Here is an 11,606-nt window from a genome sequence, read left to right on the forward strand (position 1 = left end):
CGATTTTCTCGAAAACAGATTTTGTGTAAAAATTTCGGTTTTTCCTTAATTTTTCTTTTGTTTTTCACGGCGCTTTTGAAAACTCCTGGGAAATCCTTACTTTTGACACCCCAAAGTACCAACTAGATTAACTTTCCTATCAGAAAAGTGATTCTAGTTTAAAAAAATCTAAGTATTTTTACTGTCCTAAAAGGTGATGACAGACATAAAAATTAAAAATTTTAATTAAAAAAAAAAAACAACACATTTGTAAATTCAATACATTCATCGCTCCACGCAGAATCTAAAATATAATAAGATTAAACTTCAAGTTCAAGTTAGAACAGTCTGAACAGGTTAACCTTATCTGACTAACCCAAAACTGTTATAGCATTAATTATATAGGTACCTATTATATATTTTACTAATTTAGGGGTGAAACTAAACAAATTTTGAAATTTGAGTAAAATTATGACCAATTGGTTTGGGGGGGGGGGTTATATTTGCGGTGCAGGGCCGGTTTGATTCATCTTCCCGGGCCGAAAAAATTCACCAATCCGCCCCTGTCCACGACCACTTGACATACAATTATAGATTAAATGCATTTGGTACTACCAATTTAGTCTATTTAACTATAGAACTCCTTAACCACAGAATAAATTACCGATGGTAAGTGTAAAACTTATTTTTGGGACTTTTTATGTATTTAATACATGATATTTGTAAATAATTAGTTCAATAATTACATTAATTATTATTAATTTTAACTTATTATTACTTACAATTCAGACATGAGGGTATACTCAAGAAAAAAAGGTATATAATTTGCATTTATATAGGAGTTATTGGTATTGGTAGATTTGACTGCTATACCACTTATACCAGTAGTATCATTCCCTGGAGGTATGACACGACGAAATGATCCAGTACGATGAAATGCTTCATCACTGTTCCCAGACTATAATTCAGAATGTTAAAATAAGTTAGAAGAGAAAATAACAATAAACTTTATCATATTATAAAGGTATAAGTAACATTTTATTCACCATTTAAAATAAATTATATTCAACTTTTATTAATTAATGATAATTATTTTAAACCTGAATTGAATATTATACATTAACATTGGACTATTGGAGTAAAAATAGATGAAATTACATTAGGTAATTGAAAATGTCTCTTATATCTCTCTACTATATTTAAATTTTATAAGTGAATTACAAAAATACTATAGATGATTAAAAATATCAAATAAAATGTATTGTCATTAAAATATATTTTGTATTGATACGATTTATTACACAAAAATGACTATTTTTTTTTATCTGTAACTACGACTCAGCAGCAATATTTTGATATTTCTTATCACTTTTTACATATGATAACCACAGATAACCATAAATGATGATAACAAAACATTTATTTATTCTGTGGACTGTGACGCACATAATATTATAATATGCTCTATGGCACAGAACTGTGCACTGACCATTCTACTCATAGAAAAAAGATGTGTCTTTACCTGGTAAATTTAAAGTTGGCACAGCATTGGTTTACAATTTCAAAACTAATTATTTATTAAAACCACCAAAGTTAACACTTTTCCGTCAATCGTGATGGATGTTCGCGACGGCATTAGTATATTGTTGACAATTGACTGTTAACTTAAATAGTTTAATTCGATTGTATGGCAATAAGGAATATCACTGTGGTGTGGAGGAGAGCAAGGAAGAGTTATAGAAATACCTAGCAATAGACTTATTAGTCATACGGGCTATAGATTTACGTCGGATTATATATAAATAGTTGTATTAGTTCTGCGAACGCACGTCGCAACCGGCATACACAATTTTGTATTTTTGTATACTATATTACTATTGTACCTCCTCCGCCTGACATTGGTAAATTACTGTTATACCATGACAAAAATTGTGTGGGTACATCACTATTTAAATTTATTATAAAATACATAAATATTATATTCACTTAATAAATATTGTACCTACACGACTACCTTAATTTCAACTTTTAAAAAACTACATCGTGTATACTGTATAGGTAATAATATATACTGTTATGCATGTCAAATGTCAACTTTGTATTTTTTTTTTTTCTAATTGCCGATTATTATCACAGTTTAAACAGTAAGACAACACGTCATATTGGTTACCAAGTTTTATTTTTTTGTTTATAAATTATAGGTAATCTAAATAATTGGACATTGCTTAAACATTAGTTACATTTATTTTTTATTAGGTACCTACTCTAATATCGTTAGAAAATTATAATGGTATGACAAAAAAAATATGAACTTGTATAAAATATTTTTTAATTGTAAATATTCTAGGATTCTAAGCAGAGTAACGATGTGGTATGCCCTACATGTAGAGGTCTAGGAAAAGTTCCTTCAAATGGTGATGTAATCGAATTCGTAATTTCTTACAAAATAATATACATTTAAGATATAAGCAATTTTAAGCACAGGATGATTATTTTAAAGGTAAAACATTCATTTTAATTTGAAAATCCTACATTTGAATTTATTACAAAACCAATATTTTTGAAAACAAAAATTCATCTTAATAGGTATATTATGTATTTAACTTTTTTAAATGATAGCATTCCTTTGTAGTTTGAAATTCCAAAGTACCTATACCTAACCTAACATTTTTCTGAAATTTTTCCGAGACTGAGTACTATAATATAAAAGTAGTAATTAGTAATTACCAGTAGAATTTCGAACTAATAAATATTTTAAGTTATGATGAGCGAGTACTGGACTAACAATTTTCAATGTTTTCCTTGAGCCACTCCTCAAAACTGAAAATTCTTACTTATAAGTTATAATATTAAAATTAGATTTTTAAACTTTAGAAATGTCTACAAAATATTTTGCTTTGGAACATGAAATAATAATGTATGCTTTTTCGCCTTTCACTTATTATATATTTTATTAGATATCGGATACAAAAAAAATTAATTAATTAGTCAAAAATCTTGTTCTGCAATGCTTCAGAATGAAGTATGCCGTGTGAAAAAAAAAATATTTCCAAAAATTATAATATGTTTTACGGTTATGAGTGTTTGCTAATAAAATAATCGTCTTGTATACATGCATTATAATAATATATACAAACTATACATTTAATTCTATACTAAAATTGTAAATTATATTATGATCTTATTTAATTCAAAAATCCCGATAAATTTATAAAATATTATCGTATAATAATAATAATACCATTTTAGTTGTGGATAAATGTTTCCATTCCCAAAATGTTAATTTTGTTTTTATTTATGTGGCATCACCTTTACATGGAAGCAGAATGATTTGCACACTGTTTGGCCCTCATGCAGCATCGTTTATTTCATAAAACACGTAGGTAATTTATAATAGGTACACCGGAGTATTACCTCCACAGAACCATAAGCACAACTTTCCTTACTGATCTAGTTTCAAGTTTTGAAGTTTTGAGCATTCTGTCGTGCACTACAATCAGTGAATACTAGATGCTTACATTCAAGAAATATTATGGGCTTAGGGCTTAGGGTTTAGTTATCCCACCAGCCAGGCAGGTTCAACATTTTAACTTGTGGCGACTGACGATTGACGAACAGTATTAAGAGGACAATACCCGCATGTGTTGACTCTATCTGTCTAGTGTGTGTTGTCAGGTGTAGCATTCTCTAACACTATGCTCGATGTTCGTCATGTATTTTATTGTAAATAATAATAGAACTACATATAATGATGGAGTAAACATATAATAATTATTAATAATAATCTTCTAGATGCAATTGTATAGAAAACTTTGTAAGGATAGATATATATATATAATTAATATACTACTAAAAATTGTTTTGTAATAGTTACCTATTATTTTGCCTACCATTTCAGTATATGGTACAGCGCTACAGTAGTAGGCATAGTAGTATAGTACTGATATTACTATGGCCCACTAAGTATATGTTATATTATAGAGATATGGAATTTAGATAGGAAATTTAAACGTGGTTATGGAAACTTGCAGAGAGCTTTATATCAAGCTCCCTAAATAATTTAACATGTTATATTATCGATCTTAATAATATATATACTTCGTGTCATCACTGTAGAGTAATTACATAATAATAATAATAATAATAATAGTCATTAACCATTACAGTGGCGTTCAGTTTGAGGCTGAATCCCCCCTAAAAAAATATATATATTTTACATTAAATTATATATTATAGCATATTGTCACAAATTTAGTAGACATTAAATAGTTCAATTAAATAAGGACGAACGTATACGTATGTGTAAAAATTGTTTACTTGTGTGTAAGGAAAGTAAGAACATTTTTAAGCCCCCCCCCCCCAAAAAAAAAAAAAAAACAAAAATCCTGGGTGCGCACCTGAACCATTATAGGTATATTGTATTGAATTCTATAATTCTATTTACTATTACTATCATTACTACATATACAATACACCATTTATGGCCAATAGTGATAAATCATGATGTCATGATTAATGAATACCTATATATTACATTATTATTATGTTAACTTTATAGGTACTTACTATAATTTATAGCCAAACAAGTAAAGCCTATTTTGCATTTTTTTATACTTACTACTAATAAGTATATTATGGCAAACTGGCAAAGCTAGTTATCACTCTATCTCAAATATGTTAATATTAATATTTATTCAACTTGGTATGTACGTATTTTAAATAATATTTTCATATTTGTTATTTAGATCCAATACTAAATCAAAATGGAGAAAATGAAAACTACACATTTGTAGTAAGTATACAATCATAAATTATTCTACATATTACGAATTACGAGCATAAGACGCATATTCGCAGATCAGAGAAAAAACTACTATGTAGTGTGTATAATAGGAATACGTGGAGAAAATGAGCTGCCTTATATAGGAAGCATTGGAAAAAAAATAGTAGGCTGAGCCCCTCCTCTCCAATTTTCACCTATATACTCGACCAGCTAAAAAACACACCAATACCACGCTCCCCACGTGACAGCCTGTTCCACTATGCCAGGATGTCACGTAAGGATGCGCAGAAGAACTATTGTTCTCTCGCTCATGGTAGTCCTGTCCTGACATATTAGACTGAACACTTTTACAAATATTTCATAAACTTCTATATTCTTTACTTTATATGCTTCAGGATGTATAAAAATACTTTTCATTACAATTTAAAATGTAATATAAATTATAGTTTATATTTTTTAGTTAATTTAAATATGTTTATGCATTATGCCTATATGTATTTTTCAGTTCTTATAAAAGTAGAAATTTAAACTTTTCTACAATAAATACATTTATTTTAGAATTTTTGTTTAGGAATCTAAGGCATTTGTACATGTTGGGGATCAAACAAATACAAACGTGACATCTGATTTCAACAATTTGTAAAAAAAAAAACTAATGTATATTTTTATTAAATTTAAACACGAATAAACATATCAGTTTATTTGTAGGAAATTGTTAACAGAAATGGATACAATTATTGGATGTGTAACAGATTTATTACCAGAAAAAGAACCACTTGATAATCCAAAAGAAGTTATCAAATCAATACAAATTCGTTTGAAAAACACTAATTCGTAATTTTTTTTAAATTACTCTGCACACAATGCAGTTTAATCACAACTTATTTAAATTAATAATTTTAGAGAAGAACACATAAGAGCAATTTCTGATGCGATACAGGTAGCACGACACCACCCGAAATTATTAAAACTCCATATGAACTCGATTAATCGAAAAATTGTTCAATTGCTTAATGGTCAACGAATTTTTGATGTCCGATTAGCGTGTCAGTCGGCTGGTGAACTTTTTAGGACAATGCGGTGTACAGATCGACCAGTAAACTCATTATCTACCTATACCTTATACGTTTTTAATTTTTAACTAAATTATTTTAATAATAACTTAATTAAAATTGACCAATAATAAATTGTTTACAATATTATGTACATAGTTATTTGATAACATTGTTACTGGACTTATGAACCGTACAGCAGATAAGAATCAAAACATCCGTATTGATGCAAATTGGGCACTTGATAAAATGGTGATCAGCATCCCACCGCTGTATTCCATAAAATCAATAGCCAACTGTAGTCAACACAAAAATCCGGCTGTTAAAATAGCACAGTTGCGATTGATGCATTGTGTTACTGTAATTGCCGATCCAATGAAAATATTAACTGGAATAGCTGGACTAAAAAAAGCTAGACAATTAATTCTTAAAAGTTGTGTAGCTACAATAGAAGATGCTAACGCAGAAATTAGGTAATAATACGCAAGACGCAACATGTATTTATAAAAACGCTAGATAAATAGATAGATATAACAGCTTGCTCGCCTTCTTTGTGAACTTTGCATATACTTCCAGAGTAAGGTAAAGTGGAATAAGTAGAACTGTAGTAGAATTTATCATGCTGTTATCACAAAATATTTTTTTTTTTTACAAAAGCAGGTCGTATTTTTCAAAATAGACGTGTTTTCAAATTTTATTATTGTCCACATAAATATTAAATTTTGAACCTACGAAAAGCCAAGAATAGGTACATTATATTATGTTTACTTTAAGATTAACATGTCTGTTAATCATATTTGACATTTATTTACGTTGTTTTATTTGATTACCTATACAATTTCCCCAGTTAAAATACACATCGGGGCAAGAGTAAAATCGAAGAGTTCCTATCTATTAAGTTTGTTGTATTTTGAAAGTTACTTAATTTTAAGAAAAACCAATAATATTATAATAATGCAAGTACCTACCTATTTTGTCATATTATGTACTTAATTAGTTGATCTATTTAATTTGGGTAAGTAATTGAATTTAAATAATGCTTCATCAAAAAATATTTGAATGAAACAAGAATTTTGTCGTCGTACACTATCCTCTCACACTACACAAAGGTTTTCTACAAATTAAAATAATATACTGCCATATTGTATATAGTAGATACCTGCAAGGTAATTCTTTTGAATATCATTGAAATTTGTAAATCATTATCCAGGAATATTCTTTATGACGATGTAGCTAATAGCTATGACTTAAGTTGGATGATGAATATCCTTCCTTCAAGATGTGTTCTTTAATTTAGTCACTGTTTTGTATGGGGGTTTTCTCGATTAAAGCCACAGGGCAAGTCGAGCCCCGTAAGAGTGAATCGGCAGGGACAGGGACAGGGACAGGATGCATTTCTTCCATTCGTTTATGAAGCTTGTTTTTATCGTAACGCTGGCACTCCGATGTTGCATTGTGTCGGACATCAGTAGCGATTGAGTAAGGTTAACTTCAGTATTCCGGATATCATGCACAATGCGCATACTGTGGTAATGTGAACGTGTGGTTCAGCTGGCCACTGGGAGTACAACTTTTTTGTGTGTACTGTTGATCCATACGGGTGTGCAAATGTGCAATGTTCTGCGGTGGAATACTCAACTGCGATAGTAGATGTTTTCAATTCTGAGAAAATATCAGCGTCCCATTCTGTACCTTCTTGTCAGCTTTTGTAAGAAATGTTTTTGTAAGATGTTGTTTCGGGAGTTGATTTTTGCTGTAACATTAAATAGGTGCTTTTTATACCAAAGAGTTCATTCAGCGTAACACCCAAGTATTTTTAGTTGGGTTTATATGTATGTATGTGACGTTTAATAATATGTGATTGCAGGCCTGATTATTGTTGAGATGAAAAGTGGAGAAATTTGTTTTATTATAGGGTTCATCCAGTGTGTCCATCGTGTGTGAAGTATTCGTTTAATGTAGACTATATAATATAGGTACTAATTACTAAGTATAACATAAAATTTAAATTGTGGTAATTATCAATAATTCAAATGTCTAATACCTATTTACACCTAACCATTCGTAGTCGCGATAATTAAATAATAAGTAATCACTCAATGCACATTGGGGAGAATAAAAATATATTTATTTACCTTATCTTAAAACATAAGAAATGGTTGTAGTATTGTAAATATATTGCTTATATATTAATTATTAATCTAATGTTTATAAAGGTTTCTGTCAAAAAAGCTCATGCAACTTTTAAAAAGTACTTGCTATGAAAGTTTCTGCTCGTCATTAGTTCAGGATATTAGTTGGGACGAACTCAAAATTGCTGGAAAGGTATTTATTTTCAAAAATATACTAACTATAACTATTTATTATATAGATCAAGTCATAGATTAAAATAACACCATAGATAGGCAGTAGAGTATGATGACAGGAAGCTAGTGTCGAGTAGGTATTTCCCACCTACAGCCAAAATATGTACTACATATGTAGTTAGTCTTGGTCAAATTGAAATAATGAGCGATACCTAAATGATTTCATTGGCAAGTGGCGTATATAGGGATTTTGTACAGCTTTGCCAATTACATTTTTTGACTGTAGAATTTTTATTTTAAATTAACCACTATTTTATAGATTTTTTTGGTGTCAGACCCGGAGTTTAAAAACGCTAGATTAGATAAGTGGGATTTATTATCAATCACCGACGACAATACCTATCGACGATCAATATTTATAAATGTCAAACGATTGGTATTTTCAATTTTGTTATTGACCTATAATGAAAATAATTTCTATATAGTATATACCATGGGTGGCGAGCGATAAGAGAGCCGCGAGGCGCAAAAAATAGGCAATGAAAAATAATATGGAGAGCAGGAATAGGAATAACACCTATTATTAAATTAATAATAATGTTAAGAAGTCGCATGACTGCACAAGTCTATGACGTCGTTTGGACCACCCTTGGTATATAATAGTATTTACACTATACAGTATACAGATATAGTATATACCATATACGTAGTAGCGTTGCTAAATAGAGAATAGATTATCTATCATTTTTTAGTGGTATTTAATCTATGATAAAACAAAGTAGTTTATTTTTTTTAGTTTTTATATCCGGGGACCGGGATAATCACGGAAAATACCAAAACGGATGTGAACGGTTTTTTTCAAAAATTTAAAGAGCACATTACGGAACAGGTACATAGGCGGAGCTTGGGGAGGGGCTTAGTCTCCAAACATATTGAAGCCTCCCCACCAATTTATTGAACATTTTTCAAAGCCTCACTTCTTATTTTATAAAGAAAGATTTTATCCCCCTCCTCCTAAAATTCAATGAAATCTCCGCCTATGAACAGTTTATAAGTTTATTTAGTTATAATATTGTTATATAGACCAAACTCCAGTTATAGCTGGTATAGACCTGTGTACACAGAATATAAAGTTGATAAAATAGGAATACACCAGATGTTTATTTTTTGGCTGAGATAATCTCCGAAACATCTGACTCAATGTACATGCTGGTTTTCGTAAACTGTAAATAATTTTTCAAAAAGGACATAGACTATAATAATATACTTAGGAGTTACGAGTTACGACCGACCCAATCCTTTGCCACACAAAACTGCAGAATGGTAAAATAGGTATACAGCCGCCATTTGATCGGTTTACTTTTTAGCACATCATTTTTAAAAAAAATCTTTTATTTATATGAACCAATAATTGACCACTTTGGTGGAGTCGGGTGAACAGGATACTTTTAATATTATATTATAAAAAATTAAAATACCTATAGTACTTGTAATATATTAGATTAAAGGTTATAGGTAATCTTATTAATATAATACTTAAATCGGGTATATTAATTAATAGAGTAGTTTTATAAATTTAACTGTTGAATTTTTCGGAAGTATCAATATAATATGTAGGGCTTGACGACGAATTTGAGGTGATCCACGTTCCAAAAAACCATCAACAAATTTAATTAAATTAGAACAATTATAATTTGTTTGTTTTATTTATTAATAAGATATTGATATGATAGCTAATGGCCTAAGTTGCCGGGCTTAAGCTCAATAAAAAAAAAAAATTAAAAAAAAGCAGGTAAGTGGATGTCACTCTGCTGTACAGTTGGTTACAAGTGTGTCATTGTATAATGGATTGTATTAGACTTGAATTCAATGATATAATATCATTGTATAAGAAAAACGATTCTTAGCGGAGACGGTTTGTCAGTCTGGATATTTTATATTGTTATTATTAATTATATCATGGTATTGAATTAATATTATAATTTTTTATTCGTTTCTATGGTGATAGACAAAGCGTTAGATATTAAAAACCCATTTTTAGCGTTTTTTCATAATTTTTCGGTGGTTTTTCCCGTGACATTAAATAACATAAAATAAAATAAATAAAATCGAAAAATGACCTTTCTAAAGTACCATCTTGATCCAATTAGCTAAAATATAAGGTACTATATGTTGAAATCGAAGCACTCCCCTTCTGGTAGAATTTTTGTATAGGTACAGGATATAAAAAAAAAAATAAACACTATTGTAAAACCACTAGCTTCCTCGCTCCGCTCAGAATCTAAAAGATATAATATTCAACAATTATTTTAAACATTTATGAATAAAATATAATAGGCGAAAGCCTAAGCTTATAAATTATTAATGTGTTGTACATTTAATAATAACCATAACGTTTTTGTACAGAATTTAGATATGGAAGACTTAGCAGCTGATATTTTGAAGAAAAATATTAAATGAGCCAGTTTTGCGGTGATCATTTATGAAACTATTTGAACTACCTATTTGGATGTTTATTGAAATAAATATATATTTTTTGTAGTTATTGGTAAATAATGATGAATAAAGTTTCAAATGTTGAAGTATTATTATATACAATGATGTCAAACAAATTTAATTACAATGAAGCAACTAGCAAGTGTTGATGAAACACAAATTGCTTTTAAATGATTATTAAATATCTGGATAACGTACTAACGTGTTAAGACGATATTACGGTAAGTTATAATTTAGAATTGTGGACCACTGCGAATGTTAAGCGTGGTAGCAGAACAAATAACCATGTTATGAATGATTTATTTAATGTAAATAATCAGAGCTCTAAGTTACTATATATATATAAGTACATAACAGTTATATTAATCAAACCTAGGTATGACTACCAGCTATATGTCTATACAGGATGTAACAAAAAGAACTGACTTTTGTTCTAATTAATATTTTTTATTTTATTTTTATTTATCATCCTAGCGCTATGCATGTAAAATAATTTCATTTTTTATATTTATTTTATAGTACTGAAAATAAAAATATTTAAATTAAATTAAATTATTTCATAAAAAATTCAAAACAGCTATTTTGTAAAACTATTTTTTTAAAGATTCACAATGTTAAAATTTTTAATCTTCATTCAGTAATTTTTCAGATATAAGTACCAATATATAACCATTTAAAACTGAATTATACAATGCGATTTTTGTGTTTGTACACTTGCGCTTATTAATAAGTCGTTACCCAGCTTGATATATTTAAATTAGGAAAAAATAATCTATGTGAAAACCTCTTTGAATCATACCATATAAAATAATTTGATATTAGTTATTTTTTTTATTAACTAAAAAGGGGAGATTTTAGTGGTGACTTTTAAAATTTAAATGGGAACATATAGTTTTGAAATACGAGTATGATTCATATAGGATTTTATTTAATGAATTTTGACGTATCATTCATAATTATGAGTCAATAACTAAAGGAGCTATTTACACC

General features: G+C 28.8%; 2 protein-coding genes across 2 annotated transcripts in view; one reads left to right on the forward strand and one right to left on the reverse strand.

Annotated features, from left to right (window-relative positions):
• LOC100165742 (AKT-interacting protein) overlaps positions 1-3,458 on the reverse strand; it is a 6,271-nt gene extending 2,813 nt beyond the window's left edge. The window contains exons 1-2 of the mRNA XM_016806818.2: positions 3,426-3,458; positions 853-937 (exon numbers count right to left, since the gene is read on the reverse strand). Coding sequence (XP_016662307.2) covers positions 853-937; positions 3,426-3,458 — 118 coding nt within the window. The remainder of the gene's footprint in view (positions 1-852; positions 938-3,425) is intronic.
• A 1,267-nt stretch (positions 3,459-4,725) lies between these two features.
• Positions 4,726-11,032, forward strand: LOC100576038. Its single transcript, XM_029489399.1, has 7 exons — positions 4,726-4,771; positions 5,334-5,401; positions 5,471-5,596; positions 5,666-5,858; positions 5,974-6,287; positions 8,031-8,139; positions 10,527-11,032. The coding sequence occupies exons 3-7, from the start codon at positions 5,487-5,489 to the stop codon at positions 10,578-10,580; spliced, it is 780 nt and encodes a 259-aa protein (XP_029345259.1). The 5' UTR covers positions 4,726-4,771; positions 5,334-5,401; positions 5,471-5,486; the 3' UTR covers positions 10,581-11,032.
• The last annotated feature ends 574 nt before the right edge of the window (positions 11,033-11,606 follow it).

This window comes from Acyrthosiphon pisum, chromosome A2 (genome assembly GCF_005508785.2).
Source record: "Acyrthosiphon pisum isolate AL4f chromosome A2, pea_aphid_22Mar2018_4r6ur, whole genome shotgun sequence".
In the NCBI taxonomy this organism is placed as follows: domain Eukaryota; kingdom Metazoa; phylum Arthropoda; class Insecta; order Hemiptera; family Aphididae; genus Acyrthosiphon; species Acyrthosiphon pisum.